Source organism: Heterodontus francisci, chromosome 18 (assembly GCF_036365525.1).
Source record: "Heterodontus francisci isolate sHetFra1 chromosome 18, sHetFra1.hap1, whole genome shotgun sequence".
Classification (NCBI taxonomy): domain Eukaryota; kingdom Metazoa; phylum Chordata; class Chondrichthyes; order Heterodontiformes; family Heterodontidae; genus Heterodontus; species Heterodontus francisci.
In genome coordinates this window covers 16640536-16660255 of record NC_090388.1, presented here as the reverse complement: position 1 = coordinate 16660255, position 19720 = coordinate 16640536, and the positions used below count along the sequence as shown (strand labels likewise).

The 19720-nt window shown below is 43.6% G+C and overlaps 1 protein-coding gene across 15 annotated transcripts in view; it reads left to right on the top strand.

Annotated features, from left to right (window-relative positions):
* Positions 1 to 19720, top strand: part of LOC137379478 (ubiquitin carboxyl-terminal hydrolase 15-like) — a 146580-nt gene that overhangs the window by 25119 nt on the left and 101741 nt on the right. For all 15 annotated transcript variants that reach the window (XR_010976821.1, XR_010976822.1, XR_010976824.1 and 12 more), the window contains 2 exons: positions 200 to 327; positions 14640 to 14770. Coding sequence is in view for 10 of the 15 variants with exons in the window: in XM_068050356.1 (XP_067906457.1) it covers positions 200 to 327; positions 14640 to 14770 (259 nt within the window). In the remaining 5 variants the exon portion in view is untranslated. The remainder of the gene's footprint in view (positions 1 to 199; positions 328 to 14639; positions 14771 to 19720) is intronic.

The window sequence follows — 19720 nt, the reverse complement described above, 5'->3', positions numbered from 1 at the left end:
AAAGGGAGTTGGACAGGTACTTGAGGAAGAACAGAGTTACAGACTAAAAGCAGGGATGTGGGACTATGCAGGAATGCTCTTTCAAAGAGCCGGTACAAACATGATGGGCTGTATGACTTCCTTCTGTGCTGTATGTTTCTGTGATTGCTGTGAAATAATTCTTGCCATTTTTAACATGATTCTTATTTACCATAAACAGGTACCTGGTGGATAGCCGCTGGTTTAAGCAGTGGAAGAAATATGTTGGTTTTGACAGTTGGGACAAATACCAAATGGGAGACCAAAATGTGTACCCTGGCCCCGTTGACAACTCTGGGCTCCTGAAAGGTTTGGCCACTTGTAAACTTTGTTTTTAGATGCAAAACATTCTGACAGTATAACTTCGCTAATTACCATGTCCTGTAATTTTAACAGTACAGTTGTTAACCATTCTGTCATCTTGGCGTAAGGTAATCAGAAAGAATAAATACAATTCTTCTTTATAAATTCTGCGTAATTTATCCTACCAAAAATCATTTTAAGTCTTCACAAATGCCAATTGCCTTTTATCCATATTAAACTTGAAAAGAAATGACCTATATAATCGATCATTTGAGCATCCATAATTGGATAAATCATAGCCTGCAGAGCTGCTCCTTGAATACTATGTCTTGTCCTTGTTCTGACCATGCTACATGAACAAGATCCTTGTCAGTTTTTGCCAATCTTTCATTCATCAATTTCCAGATTTCAAAATGTTTCCTTATCTATTTTTATCCAAAATTTGCAAACTTAACCTATGCTTTCCTGAAATCTGAGTCCAATGAAATATGGTTCCATTTGTCTTCACCTAGGACAGGGAAATAGTGTTTGTTTGATTTGGTCTGTAGCATTTTGATTTGAGTACACTTGTAGAAAAAAAAACTTGTTAATGTTTTGGTGCAGGTAATTGGGTCCTTCTCTCGTGTTCCCCAGATTGTATTCTGTGCTGGTTAAAATGCAAGAATGTTTTGTTATGACTGTACTGTATCTAGTGGACTGTTCCACTGTTAAGGGTGCAACACCTGAGCATGTTAACTCAAATCATGTGAAGCAGAACCACCTTAATTAAAGTTAGATTCAATCAATCACAGAAATTGGCTACTCTTCGTGACTCCTGCGCCTGTCTAGAAAAAGTAGTGAAACAGAATTGCTTTCTACTGTTTAACTTTGTAGAGAGTGATCAGCTGGCATGTTGAGCCAATGTTACACAAACAGACGAATTAGGAGCCTGTTCCACCATTCAATAAGATCATGGTTGATCGGATTGTAACCTCAACTCCACATTCCCACCTACCCTCAAGAACCTTTCACCCCCTTGCTTATCAAGAATCTATCTACCTCTGCCTTAAAAATATACAAAGACTCTGCTTCCACTGCCTTTTGAGGAAGAAACTTCCAAAGACTCACGATCCTTAGAAAAAAATTCTCCTCGTCTCTGTCTTATATGGGTGACCCCTTATTTTTAAACAGTGACCCCTAGTTCTAGATTCTCCCACAAGGGGAAATATCCTTTCCACGTCCACCTTGTCAAGACCCCTCTGAAATAAGCACGATCCTATCATGTCATCTCTTACTCTTCTAAACTCCAGCTGATACAAGCCTCGCTTGTCCAATCTTTCCTCATAAGACAACCCACCCATTCCAGGTATTAGTCTAGTAAACCTTCTCTGAACTGCTTCCAGGGCATTTACATCCTTTCTTAAATAAGGACACCAATACTGTAAACTGTACTCCAGATGAGGTCTCATCGATGCCCTGTATAACTGAAGCATAACCTCCCTATTTTGTATTCAATTCCCCTCGCAATAAGCGATAACATTCTATTAGCTATCCTAATTACTTGCTTATCCTGCATACTAGCCTTCTGCAATTCACATCCAGGGTGAAGCTTCAATGGTTTATAATATTGTCTCAACCCATTAATATGGTACTGCCATGTAATGCCCCAGCCTGTTTGTTATGCTATATTTGTTGCTTTGTGGCTCTGTTGCAGTTGAATCTATAATTTTGTTGCTATCAAAGTCATGTGTTCAGACAAAATACAGATGATTTCCGGGTTCATAAGAAATTGTTATCATTTTTACGAGAGGAAAGATTTTGTAACATGTTGCAATGAAACTGCCAAATAAAAAAATTCACGTAGACAAAGTAATTCATGAGAATAAAAGTATTTGCCAGTTTTTTTGATCATGTATTGCATAAGCTTTTTCGATTTTTTCCCAAAAATTAGACACCTGATCAGCCATGATCTTTTCTGAATGGTAGAGCAGGCCCGCAGGGCCAAATGGCCACCTCCTCCTCATTTTCTACGTTTCTAAATACTGAAGAATGCTTTTTGCTTTATGGCTTTGCTGTACCTTAATGTTTAACCTTTTTTTAAAAGAAATAAACTTAATGAGTACTGCTAGGCACGTTTTTTAAAACATTTCTGCCCATTGTAGGAGGAATTCCTCAGATTCTTGTATTTGACCTTTTGGCAGGTAGGCAGCCATGCCCTGAGGGAATTTCTATTTCAAAAGTTGTTTATTTAATTCGTTGGTGGGATGTGGGCGTCGCTGGCTAAGCCAGCATTTATTGCCTATCCCTAATTGCCCTTGAGAAGGTGGTGGTGAGCTGCCTTCTTGAACCGCTGCAGTCCTTGGGATGTATGTACACCAACAGTGCTGTTAGGACAGTGAAGGAACAGCAATATAGTTCCAAGTTAAGATGGTGTGTGGCTTGGAGGGGTACTTGCAGGTGGTAGTGTTCCCATGCATCTGCTGCCCTTGACCTTCTAGGTGGTGGAGGTCGTGGGTTTGGAAGGTGCTGTTGAAGGAGACTTGGTGAGTTGCTTCATTGCATCTGGTAGATGGTACACACTGCTGCCACTGTGCGTCGGTGGTGGATGGGGTGCCAATCAAGTAGGCTGCTTTGTCCTGGATGGTGTTGAGCTTCTTGAGTGTTACTGGAGCTGCACCCATCCAGGCAAGTGGAAAGTATTCCATCACAATCCTGACTTGCGGCTTGTAGATTGTGGACAGGCTTTGGGGACACGAGGTGAGTTACTCGCCACAGATTACATCCTCTTCATTTCACAAGTCTAAGGTGAGGGGCGGGAGGTTTAAGGGGGATTTGAGGAAAAACTTTTTTACCCAGAGGGTGGTGACGGTCTGGAATGCCCTGCCTGGGAGGGTGGTTGCATCACATCCTTGAAAAAGTACCTGGATGAGCACTTGGCACATCAAAACATTCAAGGCTATGGGCCAAGTGCTGGCAAATGGGATTAGGTAGACAGGTCAGGTGTTTTAATGCATCGGTACAGACTTGATGGGCCGAAGGGCCTCTTCTGCACTGTATTATTCTGTGATTTCAACTGAAATGGTTCTACATATATTTTGATGGCAGCATTTTATTCTGAGAGATTGTGAAAAACTGTTGAATTTTATGTATTTAGGTATCAGCAGGAAATATGGTCCGAGTACTTGGAACTATGATGTTGCTATTACAGCGACTTGGTTGAGGGCAGGACAGGATTAGCAGCTAAATGTTCCAGGATTTAGAAGCTTCAGGTGGGATAGATGGGATGTAAAAGGGGTGGGGGAGTTGCATTACTTGTTGAGAATGTCACAGCTGTACTGCGGGAGGACACCTCGGAGGGGTCGTGCAGCGATGCAATATGGGTGGAGCTCAGGAATAGGAAGGGTGCAGTCACAATTTTGGGGGTTTTCTACAGGCCTCCCAACAGCCAGCGGGAGGTAGAGGAGCAGAGATGTAGACAGATTTTGGAAAGATGTAAAGGTAACAGGGTTGTAGTGGTGGGTGATTTTAACTTCCCCTATATTGACTGGGACTCACTTAGTGCTAAGGGCTTGGATGGGGCAGAATTTGTAAGGAGCATCCAGGAGGGCTTCTTGAAACAATATGTAGATAGCCCAACTAGGGATGGGGCCGTACTGGACCTGGTATTGGGGAATGAACCTGGCCAGGTGGTGGAAGCTTCAGTAGGGGAGCATTTCGGGAACAGTGACCGTAATTCCATAAGATTTAAGGTACTTGTGGATAAGGGTAGTCCTCTGGTGAAGGTGCTAAATTGGGGGAAGGCTAATTATAACAGTATTAGGCAGGAACTGAAGAATTTAGATTGGGGGCGGCTGTTTGAGGGTAAATCAACATCTGACATGTGGGAGTCTTTCAAACGTCAGTTGATTAGAATCCAGGACCAGCATGTTCCTGTGAGGAAGAAGGATAAGTTTGGCAAGTTTCGGGAACCTTGGATAACGCGGGGTATTGTGCGCCTAGTCAAAAAGAAAAAGGAAGCATTCGTAAGGGCTGGAAGGCTAGGAACAGAGGAATCCCTTGAGGAATATAAAGACAGCAGGAAGGAACTTGAGCAAGGAGTCAGTAAGGCTAAAAGGGGTCATGAGAAGTCATTGGCAAACAGGATTAAGGAAAATCCCAAGGCTTTTTATACGTATATAAAGAGCAAGAGGGTAAATAGGGAAAGGGTTGGCCCACTCAAGGACAGAGAAGGGAATCTATGTGTGGAGCCAGAGGAAATGGGCGAGGTACTAAATGAGTACTTTGCATCAGTATTCACCAAAGAGAAGGACCTGGTGGATGATGAGCCTAGGGAAGGGAGTGTAGATAGTCTCAGTCATCTCATTATCAAGAAGGAGGAGGTGTTGGGTGTCTTGCAAAGCATTAAGGTAGATAAGTCCCCAGGGCCTGATGAGATCTACCCCAGAATACTGAGGGAGGCAAGGGAAGAAATTGCTGGGGCCTTGACAGAAATCTTTGCATCCTCATTGGCCACAGGTGAGGTCCCAGAGGACTGGAGAATAGTCAATGTTGTTCCTTTGTTTAAGAAGGGTAGCAAGGATAATCCAGGAAATTATAGGCCGGTGAGCCTTACGTCAGTGGTAGGGAAATTATTAGAGAGGATTCTTCGGGACAGGATTTACTCCCATTTGGAAACAAACAAACTTATTAGCGAGAGGCAGCATGGTTTTGTGAAGGGGAGGTCGTGTCTCACTAATTTGATTGAGTTTTTTGAGGAAGTGACAAAGATGATTGATGAAGGAAGGGCAGTGGATGTTATCTATATGGACTTCAGTAAAGCGTTTGAGATGGATACAGAACTGGCTCAGTCATAGAAGACAGAGGGTAGCAGTTGAAGGGTGCTTTTCTGAATGGAGGGATGTGACTCGTGGTGGTCCACAGGGATCTGTGCTGGGACCTTTGCTGTTTGTAGTATATATAAATGATTTGGAGGAAAATGTAGCTGGTCTGATTAGTCTGTTTATGGACGACACAAAGGTTGGTGGAGTTGCGGATAGTGATGAGGATTTGTCAGAGGATACAGCAGGATATAGATCGGTTGGAGATTTGGGCGGAGAAATGGCAGATGGAGTTTAATCCGGACAAATGTGAGGTAATGCATTTTGGAAGATCTAATGCAGGTGGGAAGTATACAGTAAATGGTAGAACTCTTAGGAGTATTGACAGGCAGAGAGATCTAGGCGTATAGGTCCGCAGGTCACTGAAAGTGGCAACGCAGGTGGATAAGGTAGTCAAGAAGGCATACAGCATGCTTGCCTTCATCGGTCGGGGCATAGAGTATAAAAATTGGCAAGTCATGTTGCAGCTGTACAGAACCTTAGTTAGGCCACACTTAGAATATTGCGTGCAATTCTGGTCGCCACACTACCAGAAGGACGTGGAGGCTTTGGAGAGGGTACAGAAGAGGTTTACCAGGATGTTGCCTGGTCTGGAGGGCATTAGCTATGAGGAGAGGTTGGATAAACTCGGATTGTTTTCACTGGAACGACGGAGGTGGAGGGGCGACATGATAGAGGTTTACAAAGTTATGAGCGGCATGGACAGAGTGGATAGTCAGAAGCATTTTCCCAGGGTGGAAGAGTCAGTTACTGGGGGACATAGGTTTAAGGTGAGAGGGGCAAAGTTTAGAGGGGATGTGCGAGGCAAGTTCTTTACACAGAGGGTGGTGAGTGCCTGGAACTTGCTGCCGGGGGAGGTGGTGGAAGCAGATACGATAGCGACGTTTAAGAGACATCTTGACAAATACATGAATAGGATGGGAATAGAGGGATACGGTCGCCGGAAGTGCAGAAGGTTTTAGTTTAGACAGGCAGTCTAAGGGGAGGCAGTGGCGTAGCAGTATTGTCACTGGAGTAGTGACCCAGGGTATTGCTCTGGGAACATGGGTTCAAATCCCACCACAGCAGAAGGTGGAATTTGAATTCAATTAATAAATCTGGAATTAAAAAGCTAGTCTAATGATGGCCATGAAACCATTGTCGATTGTTGTAAAAACCCATCTGGTTCACTAATGTCCTTTAGGGAAGGAAATCTGCTGTCCTTACCTGGTCTGGCCTACATGTGACACAAGACCCACAGCAATGTGGTTGACTCTTCATGCCCTCTGAGATGGCCTAACAAGCCACTCAGTAAAATCGAAACCACTACAAAGTCAATAAGGAATGAAACCAGACGGACCACCCGGCATCGACCTCTACCGGAAATGACACTGGCAAACCCAGCCAAGGCGACCCTGCAAAGTCCACCTTATGAAAATCTGGGGGCTTGTGCCAAAGTTGGGAGAGCTGTCCCACAGACTAGTCAAGCAGCAGCCTGACATTGTCATACTCATGGAATCATATCTTACACACGAAATCCTATACCGCTATCACCGTCCCCGGGTATGTCCTGTCCTACCGGTAGGACAGACCCAGCAGAGGTGCCGGCACAGTGTAATACAGTCGAGAGGGAATTGCCCTGGGAGTCTTCAACATCAATTCCGGACCCCATGACGTCTCATGGCATCAGGTCAAACATGGGCAAGGAAACCTCCTGCTGATTACCACCTACCGCCCTCCCCCAGCTGTTGAATCAGTACTCTTCCATGTTGAATATCACTTGGAGGAAGCATTGAGGGTGGCAAGGGCACAGAGTCTGCTCTGGGTGGGGGACTTTTAATGTCCATCACCAAGAGTGGCTCGGTAGCACTATTACTGTCAGAGTTGGCCGTCCTAAAGGACATAGCTGTTAGGCTGGGTCTGTGGCAGGTGTTGAGGGAATCAACAAGAGGGAAAAACATAGTTGACCTTGTCCTCACCAGTCTCCCTGTCGCAGATGCATCTGTGCATGACCATATTGGGAGGAGTGACCACGACACCGTCCCTGTGGAGACAAAATCTGTCTTCACATTGAGGATACCTGGAAGAGCAGACCTGGGAGGAATTGGCACTGGAGAGAGAGAAAGAGGATAAATCCAGCCTGAGGCTCGAGGCACACCCTTAGCTGGAAGACTGGAGCAGACCTGGGAGGATAAACGCAGACACAGTCCGGAGTGTTTGAAAAAAACCAACAGTGACATCACAGCAAGGTTGCAAGGTGACTGGTTGATGAGTAACTGCTGTTGGGGAATTGCTCTAAATAGCTGGTTTAGTAACTAAGGTAAGAAAGGTCTACAGTTTGTTTTCATATATAGTAAGTCGTGTTTTTTAGGGAGCTCTGTAGTAATGAGGACCAGGAAAGAAGGGCCCGAGAGTAATTGATATTTGATATTAAACGTTTTGGAAGATGCTTAATTTAAAGGGTTAAGTCATGGCAGGAGAGCTCAAAGCCGTGGTGTGCTCCTCATGCTCTATGTGGGAAGCCGTGAACAATTCCAGAGCCCGGCACCAGCACGTGTGCAGGAAGTGTCTCCAGCTGCAGCTCCAGGAAGCCCGGGTTTCAGAGATGGAGCGGTGGCTGGGGACATTTGGCGCATCCACGAGGTGGAGAGTATCGTGGACAGCACATATAGAGAGGTGGTCACACCGCACTCAGACTCCACAGGCAGGAAAGGAATGGGTGACCACCAGGCAGAGCAAGAGGACTAGGCAGGCATTGCAGGAATCTCCTGTGGCTATTCCCCTGCAAAACAGACTGCTTTGGATACTGTTGGGGGGGAATGGCCTCTCAGGAAAGCAACAACAGCCCAATTAGTTGCACCACGGTTGCCTCTGCTGCACATGGGAGGAGTAAAAAGTGTGGGAATGCAATAGTTATGGGGATTCAATTGTAAGGGGAATAGATAGGCGTTTCTGTGGTTGCAAAAGAGACTCCAGGATGGTATGTTGCCTCCCTGGTGCCAGGGTCAAGCATGTCTCTGGTTACAGGAAGTTCTGAAGGGGGAGGGTGAACAGCCTGTGGTTGTGGTGCACATTGGTACAAATGACATAGATTAAAAAAGAAAGATGAGGTCCTAAAAGCAGAATATAGGGAGTTGTGAAGTAAGTTTGAAAAGTAGGACCTCAAAGGTAGTGATCTCAAGATTACTATCAGTGCTGTGTGCCAGTCAGAGTAGAAATAGCAAGATATATCAGATGAATATGTGGCTGAAGACATGGTGGGGGGGGGGGGGGGAGTGGTTTTAGATTCCTGGGACATTGGGATCCCTTCTGGGGGAGGTGGGACCAGTACAAACTGGACGGGTTGCACCTGGGCAGGACCGGGACTGATGTCCTAGGGGGAGTATTTGCTAGAGTGGTTGGGGAGGGTTTAAACTAAAATGGCAGGGGGATGGGAACCTTTACAAGGAGTCAGAGGAGGGGGGAATCAAGGACAAGAACAAAAGACAGTAAGGGGAATAAGAAAAGTGATAGGCAGAGAAATCAAGGGCCAGAATCAAACAGGGCCACAGTGAAAAAGAGTGGGAAGGGGACAAGTAATGTTCAAGAGACAAGCCTAAAGGCTTTGTGCCTTAACGCGCAGAGCATTCACAGTAAAGTGGATGAATTAATCGCGCAAATAAATGTAAATGGGTATGATATAGTCGGGATTACGGAGATATGGCTTCAGGGTGACCAGGGATGGGAAATGAACATCCAGGGGAATACAGTATTTAGAAAGGACAGACAAAAAGCAAAAAGCAGTGGAGTTGCATTGCTGGTTAAAGAGGAAATTAACGCAATAGTGAGGAAGGATATTGGCTCTGACGATGTAGAATCTGTATGGGTAGAACTGAGAAACACAAAGGGGCAGAAAACTTTTTAGTGAGGGTTATATATAGACCCCCAAACTGCAGTGGTGATGTTGGGAATGGCATTAAACAGGAAATTAGAGACGCAATGCGATAAAGGAACATCTGTAATTATGGATGATTTTAATTTGCATATAGATTGGGTAAATCAAATTAGTCATAATACCATAGAGGAGGAATTCTTGGAGTGTGTACGACATGGTTTTCTGGACCAATACGTTGAGGAACCAAACTAGAGAACAGGCCACTCTAGACTGCGTATTGTGTAATGAGAAAAGAATAATTGACAATCTGGTTGTGCGAGACCCCGTGGGGATGAGCGACCATAATATGATAGAATTCTTCATCAAGATGGAGAGTGACGTAGTTGATTCTGAGACTAGGGTTCTGAATCTTAATAAAGGAAACTACGAAGATATGAGGCACGAGTTGGCTATGATGGATTGGGAAACCTTACTGAAAGGGATGACGGTGGACAGGCAATGGCAAACATTCAAAGAGCGCATGGATGAACTGCAGCAGTTGTTTGTTCCTGTCTGGCACAAAAGTAAAACGAGTAAGATTGCCAAACCATGGCTTACAAGGGAAATTAGAGATAGCATTAGATCCAAGGAAGAGGCATACAAATTCGCCAAAAAAAACAACAGACCTGAGAAATGAGAGCAGTTTAGAATTCTGCAATGGAGGACCAAGGGATTGATTAAGAAGGAGAAAATAAAGTACAAGAGCAAGCTAGCAGGGAACATAAAAACTGACTGTAAAAGTTTCTATAGGTATGTGAAGAGAACAAGATTGAAGACAAATGTAGGTCCCCTTACAGTCAGAAACGGGAATTTATTATGGGGAACAAAGAAATGGCTGACCAACTAAATGCATACTTTGGTTCTGTCTTCACAAAGGAGGACAAAAAGATCATACCAGAAATGTTAGTGAACACAGGGTTTAGTGAGAGGGAGGAACTGAAGGAAATCAGTATTAATAGAGAAATGGTGTTGGGGAAATTAATGGGGTTGAAGGCCGATAAGTCCCCAGGACCTGATAATCTACACCCCAGAGTACTTAAGGAAGTGGCCCTAGAAATAGTGGATGCATTGGTGGTCATCTTCCAAGATTCTGTAGACTCTGGAACAGGTCCTACAGATTGGAGGGTTGCTAATGTAACCCCACTATTTAAAAAGGGAGGTAGAGAGAAAGCGGGAAATTATCGACCAGTCGGTAGTGGGGAAAATTCTAGAGTCCATTATCAAAGATTTTATAGCGGAGCACTTGGAGAACGGTGGTAGAATCGGACAGAGTCAGCCTGGATTTGCGAAGGGGAAATCATGTTTGACAAATCTACTAGAATTCTTCGAGGATGTAACTGGTAGAGTTGATGAGGGGGAGCCAGTGGATGTGGTTTATTTGGACTTTCAGAAGGCTTTCGACAAAGTCCCATGTAAGAGATTAGCGTGTAAAATTAAAGCACATGGGATTGGGGGTAGTGTATTGCGAGAGATAGAAAATTAGTTGGCGGACAGGAAACAAAGAATAGGAATAAACGGGTCTTTTTCCGAATGGCAGGCAGTGACTAGTGGGGTACCGCAGGGATCAGTGCTAGGACCCAGCTATTCACAATATATATTAATGATTTAGATGAGGGAACTAAATGTAATATCTCCAAATTTGCAGATGACATAAAACTGGGTGGGAGGGTGAGTTGTGAGGAGGATGCAGAGAAGCGTCAGGGTGATTTGGACAAGTTGAGTGAGTGGGCAAATGCATGGCAGAGGCAGTATAATGTGGATAAATGTGAGGTTATCCGCTTTGGCAGCAAAAACCGGAAGGCAGATTATTATCTGAACGGCTATAAGCTGAGAGAGGGGAATATGCAACGAGACCTGGGTGTTCTCGTACACCAGTCGCTGAAGGTAAGCATGCAGGTGCAACAGGTGGTAAAAAAGGCAAATTGTATGTTGGTCTTCATAGCGAGAGGATTCGAGTACAGGAGCAAGGATCTTTTGCTGCAATTATACAGGGCCTTGGTGAGGCCACACCTGGAATATTGTGTGCAGTTTTGGTCTCCTTATCTGAGGAAGGTTGTTCTTGCTATAGAGGGAGTGCAGCGACGGTTTACCAGACTGATTCCTGGGATGACGGGACTGACATATGAGGAGAGATTGAGTTGGTTAGGATTATATTCACTGGAGTTCTGAAGAGTGAGGGGGAATCTCATAGAAACCTATAAAATTCTAACAGGACTTGACAGGGTAGATGCAGGAAGGATGTTCCCAATGGTGGGGGAGTCCAGAACCAGGGGTCACAGTCTAAGGATACGGGATAAACCTTTCAGGACTAAGATGAGGAGAAATTACTTGACCCAGAGAGTGGTGAGCCTGCTACCACAGAAAGCAGGCCAAAACATTGTATAGCTCCTAGGGTGAAAGGGATCAAAGGATATCGGGGGAAAGTGGGAACAGTTGGATGATCATAATGAATGGGGGAGCAGGCTCGAAGGGTCGAATGTCCGACTCCTGCTCCTGTTTTCTATGCTTCTTTGATATCCTCCATTGTGTTGTGTGGCACTGCCACTGTGCCAAATGGGATAGACTTCGAACAGATCTAGCAACTCAAAACTGGGCATCCATGAGGCGCTGTGGGCCATTAGCAGCAGCAGAAGTGTAATCAACCGCAATCTGTAACCTCATGGCCTGGCATATCCCCCACTCTACCATTACCATCAAGCTGGGGGTTCAACCCTGGTTCAATGAAGAGTGCAGGAGGGCATGCCAGGAGCAGCACCATATCTCAAAATGAGGTGCCAACCTGGTGTAGCTACAATCCAGGACTACTTGCATGCCACACAGCAGAAGCAGCATGCAATAGACAAAGCTAAGTGATCCCACGACCAACGGATCAGATCTAAGCTCTGCAGTCCTGCCACATCCAGTCGTATATGGTGGTGAACAATTAAACAACTAACTGGAGGAGGTGGCTCCACAAATATCCCCATCCTCAATGATGGGGTGCCCAGCACACCAGTGCACAAGATCAGGCTGAAGCATTTGCAACAATCTTCAGCTAGAAGTGCCGAGTGGATGATCCATCTCCGCCTCCTCCTGAAATCCCCAGCATCACAAATGCCAGACTTCAGCCAATTCGATTCACTCCGCATGATATCAAGAAACGACTGAAGGCACTGGATATTGCAAAGGCTATGGGCCCTGACAACATTCCAGCAATAGTACTGAAGACCTGTGCTCCAAAACTTGTTGTGCCCCTAGCCAAGCTATTCCAGTACAGCTACAACACTGGCATCTGCCAGGCAATTTGGAAAATTGCCCAGGTATGTCTGTTACACAAAAAGCAGGACTAATCCAACCCGACCAATTACCGCCTCAGCAATCTACCCTCGATCATGAGTAAAGTGATGGCAGGTGTCGTAGGCACTGCTATCCAGTTGCACTTGCTTAGCAATAACCTGCTGAGTGACGCTCAGCTCCTGACCTCATTACAGCCTTGGTTCAAACATTGCCCAAAGAACTGAACTCAAGAGGTGAGGTGGGAGTGATTTCCCTTGACATCAAGGCAGCATTTGACTGAGTATGGCATTAAGGAGCCCTAGCAAAACTGGAGTCAGTGGGAATCGGGGGGAAATCTCTCCACTGTTTGGAGTCATACCTAGCGCAAAGGAAGATCATTGTGGTTGTTGGAGGTCGATCATCTCAGATCCAAGACATCACTGCAGGAGTTCCTCAGGGTAGTGTCCTAGGCCCAACCATCTTCAGCTGCTTCATCAATGACCTTTCCTCCATCAAAAGGTCAGAAGTGGGGATGTTTGCTGATTGTACAATGTTCACCATTCGCGACTGCTCAGATACTGAAGCAGTCCGTGTAGAAATGCAGCAAGACCGCGACAATATCCAGACATAGGCTGATAAGTGGCAAGTAACATTTGCGCCACACAAGTGCCAGGCAATGACCATCTCCAACAAGAGACAATCTAACCATCTCCCCTTCACATTCAGTGGCACGATTGCTGAATCCCCACTATCAACATCTTGGGGGTTGCCATTGACCAGAAACTGATGAACTGGAGTAGCCATATAAATACCGTGGCTACAAGAGCAGGTCAGAGGCTAGGAATTCTGTGGAGAGTAACTCACCTCTTGACTCCCCAAAGCCTGCCCACCATCTACAAGGCCCAAAACAGGAGTGTGATTGAATACTCTCCAATTGCCTGGCTGGGTGCAGCTCCAACAACACTCAAGAAGCTCGACACCATCCAGGACAAAGCAGAGCGCTTGATTGACACCCCATTCACTCCCTCCGCCACCAACGCACAGTGGCAGAAGTGTGTACCATCTACAAGATGCATTGCAGCAAAGCACTAAGGCTCCTTCGACAACACCTTCCAAACCCACTACCTCTACCACCTAGAAGGACAAGGGCAGCAGATGTATGGGAACACCACCACCTGCAAGTTCCCCCTCCAAGTCGCACTCCAACCTGACTTGGAACTGATTCGCCGTTGTTTCACTGTCGCTGGGTCCACATCCTGGAGCTTCCTTCCTAACAGCACTGTGGGTGTACCTACCTCACACGGACTGCTGTGGTTCAAGAAAGCGGCTTAGCACCACCTTCTCAAGGGCATTTAGGTGTGGGCAATAAATGCTGGCCCAGTCAGCAATGCCCAAATTCCATGAATGAATTTTAAAAAAATTTGTAGAACAAAAATATACACTGTACATTTTGACTGGAATGAGATGATTCGAAAGAGAGATATAAAAAGCACAGTTGTCTCAATGTAATGCCATGTGAAAATCGAGGTTATTGGGAAAAAAGAATTGATGGGCAGCAGTTGTAACTGATGGTGGATTGATTGGGAGGAAAGTTTCAGAAAAAGTAGTGGGACATGGACTGAAATTCCACCTTTTAATGGGAGCTCCCGTACAAGTGAGGCACTGGGTCCTGGAGGAATTACTGGAAAGAAATGGGGAGAGGGGTGTAGTGCAATATATTGGTGCCGACATAAAATGGTATTGAAGAAAAGTGGTGGTCTGAATGCACAAGGCCCCCAAAATTGGCACTGTGAAGTAAAACCCTCGTGCTTGCACAGAAGACTACAAACCACCATGGAACATGGCCCAGTTAAATAATTGGAGCGCAAAAATTTGGAGTAGGGGATTGAGAGATGGGGAGGGTGGATGGTTGGAGGCATTTTTACGACAGTATGTCCAAGTTTAGTGATTTGCTTCACATAAATGTTACATGTTTCAGATGATTCGTATGTTATAAATTGTCCTTCGAGGGCCAGTGGAAAATGCTGCATTATCCCTGAAAAGAATTGAAAAGGTTGAGGTGTGTTTAGTGGCAGTGAAGTGAGCATTTCTGTATTTGATTGACTCATTTACCAGAGTACAAAGAATGCTTTACATCTTATGGCTATATCAGAAATTGTCCCAGAAGAGACACCAGGTACAAAAATTCATATAAGCATTGTAAAGTAGCAGTCAATTCTAGAGCTTCTTTCATTGAAGTGATTTTATGACATGGGCCAAGTTTGAATTTATCTGAAGTCAAGTTCACTTTATTGACTCTTGTTTTTTCCACACAGGTGGTGATTCACAGTCTCTAAAGGAGCACCTCATAGATGAGCTAGATTACATCCTGGTACCCACAGAAGGCTGGAATAAATTGGTCAGCTGGTATGGGTTGACTGAGAACCAAGAACCAATTGCACGAAAGGTACCCAATCTACTGCAGTACATTTGTGCACAGTAATGGAAGTCAGAAATTTATGGGGCTGCTAGATAAACACATGAGGGAGAAAGGAATAGAAGCTTGTTCTGATACGGTTAGTTGGAGAGGGGTGGAGAGGGATCTTGTGGAACAAACATCAGCATGGACGAATTGGGCTGAATGGCCTGTTTCTGTGCTGTAGACTGTATGTAATTATGTAAAATGTCGACTCAGTCTCTACTAAACCTTGTAGTGTTTAAATTGCAATTTATGTATGAGTCATGTAGGTAAATGAATGTTGGATTCAACTGTTTTTCAGAAGAATTATACTAAAATATATTCTGTTTAATAGATAGTAATTGTATTCCTTTTATAATCTAGAATCCATCAATATTGCCCTTAAAACATTGTAGAAATGTTTCCTTGTGGATGCTGTTGGGCTCCTTAGTCTGATAATGAGTGCACATATATACATGTTTTATAGCTAATTCCCTTGCAGTTTATGAGCACCGTCTGTCTTTTAGATCTGGTCCTCTGTTTCTGTTCACAAAAGACAACACCAGCTCTGTGAATTAAACAGTTTCTTGGATGCACTGTAGTTAGTCGTAAGCCTGTACTTTGGTGCAACCAGTTTAATTTTCTGAGTCCGGATGTTTTGCCTGCAAAAAAAGCCTTCAAAAGTGTTTCTCGCCTCAACTAGATATTGGGAGCCAAGTGGATGAAGAAAACAGCTAAGTAGAAGCTTTTTAGGTTACCTCTGGTGTACCCCAAGGATCTATCCTTGGCACCCTCCTATTTCTCATCTACACGTGCCCCTTGGTGACATCATCTAAAAACACAGCATTAGTCTGCTGACATCACCCAGCACTACCTAACCACCACCTCTCTTGTCTCGTCCACTGTGGACTGCTTGACCGACATGCTGTACTGGATGACCATAAATTTCCTCCAGTTAAATATTGGAAAGACTGAAGCCATTGTCTTCGGTCTTTGTTCCCTAGCTACCAACTCCATCCCTTTGCCTGACAACTATCTGAGGCAGAACCAGACTTTACACAACCTTGGTGTCATATTTGACCGAGATGTGCTTCTGACCGCATATCTGCGCCATCACTAAAGCCACCTAGTTCCACCTCCGTAACTCTGCTGACTCCGCCCCGCCTCAGCTCATCTGCTGCTGAAACCCTCATTGATGCTTTTTTACCTCTAGACTTGACTATTTCAATGCACCCCTGACCAGCTTCCTCTGTAAACTTGAGGTCATTCAAAAATCTGCTGCTGGTGTCCTAACTCTCACCAAGTCTTCCCCCCACCCCTCCCTGTTCATCTATCACCTTTGTACTCACTGACCTACATTGACTCCCAGTCAAGCAATGCCTCAATTTTAAAATTCTCATCCTTGTTTTCAAATAGTTCAATGGCCTCACCCCTCCCTATCTCTGTAATCTCATCCAGCCCACAACCCTCTGAGATATCTGTGCTCATCTAATTCTGACTTCTTGAGCACCCCTGATTTTAATTTCTCCAAGATTGTTGGCTGTGCCTTCAGCTGTCTAAGCCCTAAACTCTGGAATTCCCCTCCTAAACCTTTCCACCTTTCTATGCCTCTCTTTCCTCCTTTTAAGATGCTCCTTAAAACCTATCTCTTTGACAAGCTTTTGGCCATCTGCCCTAGTCGCCTTGCGTGGCTTGGTGTCAAACTTTGCTTCGTAATGCTCTGTAGAGCACCTTGGGATTTTTTGTTAAAGGCGCTCTATAAATACAAGTTGTAGTTGTTTATGCAGTCACTGTTGTAGGATATGTGGCAGCGAATTTGTGCAGAGCAATGTGATAATGACCAGATAATTTTTTGTAATGTTGATTGAGGGATAAATATTGGCCAGGACACTGTGGGTAAGTCCCCTGCTCCTCTTCAGAATAGTGCCATGGGATAGTTTGCATCCACCTGAGGGGGCAGATGGGGCCTTCATTTAAATCTCTATGGAGAAAGCTCAAGCATTTCTCAATTCTCACTTCTCTGCAAGCACATTATGATTGGGATAACAAATATATATGTTTCAGATCATAGTGCTAAATCTGGTTGTCAACATTTAAAACATTCTTGCTTTAAATTTCAAATTCTAACGGTAGACAAGTATAAGATCTTCAGTTTACCAATACCAGTTTACCTTTTGTGCAGAACGTTTTGCTGATAGGGTTGCTTTGAAATAGATTTTTTTTTTTCCTTTGAATGTATGTTGGGGATAAAGGATGACATTGATGGAAAATGGATCATTTTTTGCACTCATGAAAATGTCAAGTATTTCGGGGTGATTTACAGCAGAATCAGATACAAGATAAAGCCCATCCAGCCTTGCACTGCCATTACTCTCCATCAGTTCCTCTATTTGTGCATCTTTGTGTGTCTGCCAATGCATCAAGTGTAACAATACGATCAGTGCTTTTTTGCTTATGAATTCTCATTTTGATTGGAGATTAAAACCCAATTTTAATGTAGACAACTGTATTGAAACCATCCTAACTAGTTCCATTTCTGCCACGGCTGTGGGCATAGCGACAGTCAACTCTATTGGGTTTTAATGCCATTGGTAAACTGTAATTATTTGACATGGTCAGAAATTTTTGAATTACTACCTTAAGCTCAATATGGGACAGTGTTGTACACCTTTGAACACATCAAAAAAAATACTGGGAAGATGTTATATATTTAAGCACACGGAATGAGGAGTAGTGAATAAACTGCAGTCTTCCGCATTTTCCTTAATATAGAAAGAGCTAGAGCTATTAGTGTAGGCAAACCGGTCTTTTAGAAATTTCTCTGGAAATTCCATCAGTGGAATTAATTTTTACAGAATTATTGTGATATTGAAAACATGCAATTTTTTGAAGAAGTTTTTCTCTGATACAGCTAACTGTAATTAAATGCTCTGCAGGGGATACCAGAGAGAGGCTGATAAGTGTGATAGCAGTGACATAATTGAAGGCATTCAGTCCTTTTTTTTTGAATGGTAAATGCGAATGACCATATCTATTTTATTAGCAAAAACAACTTACTAGGCTTACAAAGTTACCCTTTGGCAACTGAAGTGTTACATGTGCTTATTCTTCAATCTTATGCAATTCTAAGCTCCAGAAATATATTTGCAACATACTGTTGTATTTTCCTACATTATCAATTGATTCTGAAGGATTACAGATATATATATTACAAGTAATCACATAATTGATAGTAACTTTGTGATGGCCATTTTTCTCAATGCACATACGAAAGAAATTAGAGAACTTTGACCAAAACAATAGAAATTAGCGTTTCTCTCCCCACTGATCTATTTTGCAGCACTTTGTTTTTATTTCAGACTTCCAGCAACTACAGTACTTTTCTTTTGTAAAAATCCACTTTATATATGGCATTTTAATAAAAGTAGTTAATCTCTCTCTCATGGTGCTGTACAGAGAATCCAAGATCTGTTGTATTCTTCAGGTGTAACAGTATTGGCGGATGGGGTTAAATTGACTGGAGCACACCGATGTAATTCATTGCCCGTCTTCAAGTCATTCTGTCCTTGCTTTTATATTTCCATTATAAACAACCTATGTAAAATAGTTACAAAGATAGGCAGCACAGTAAGCAGTGTAGATGGAAGCATTAAATTACAGAGATATTGATAGTTTAAGTGAATGGACAAAATTGCAGCAAATGGATTTCACCATAGGGAAATGTGAAATCATCTACTTCGGATGTAAAAAGGAAAGAACAGGGTACTTTCTAAATGGTGAAAAGCTAAAAACAGTGGAGAACCAGAGGCTTGGAGTCCAGGTACATAAATCATTAAGATGTCATGAACAGATACAGAAAATAATCAAAAAGACTAATGGAATGCTGGCTTTTATATCTAGAGGAATAGACTACAAGGGGGTTGAAGTCATGTTTCAGCTATACCAAGCCCTGGTTAGACCACACCTGGGGTACTGTGAGCAGTTCTGGGCAGCACATCTTAGGAAGGATATATTGGCCTTGGGAGTGCAGCGTAGATTTACCAGAATGATACCTGGACTTCAAGGGTTAAGTTAAGAGGAGAGATCACACAAACTAGGATTGTATTTCCTTGAATTTAGAAGGTTTAAGGATTGATTTGATCTATGTTTTCAAGATAACGGGATAGATAGAGAGAAACTATATCCGCTGGTTGGGGTATCTAGGACTAGGTGACATACTCAGACTTAGAGCTGGACTTTTCAGGAATGAAATTGGGAAACACTTCTACCCGCAAAGGGTGGTAGAAGATTGGAACGCTTCTACAAATGGCAATTGATGCTAGATAAATGATTTTAAATCTGAGGTTAATAAAGTTTTGTTAACCAAAAGTATTGAGGGATGTGGGGTGAAGGCTGATAAATGGAGTTAGGTTGCATCATCCGCCATGACCTCATTAAATGGTGGAACAGGCTCGGGGCTAATACCATACGCCATTGCACTATCCCACTAGTGGTGCTGCAGTGTGACAAGTTTACTTTGGCAGTTTCCAGTTCAAGAATGGGCATAGGAATTTAGAGCATAAGAGGTTGTAGGTGCATGGTAGGTAGTAATTGCAAAGCTGTTATCAAATAGTTTCTAAAATATCCAAACTTGTTTCATTGGCATTGTAGAAGTTTGTATGAGCACTTTATAACTTAATCCTTGCTATCTTATCTAAATATATATTAAAAAGCAGATTAATGTTATTGAGACTGAACTTTCCTTCAAAAAGTACTATTGAGCTCAGTCTATTAAACTGTAATATGCTAATTTTGAATGTTAAAATTGAGGCATGAAGATTTGTTGCTTATGTGTCGGCTTTCTTTGACTGGTTAATGCTGCAGAACCTGTAAGTCAGCTTTACAGCTCTGTCATGCTGGTGCCTACCTAGTTTTCATAATTTGCCTTGTTCAAGGTTCAGCACTGCCCTTTAGTCTTAT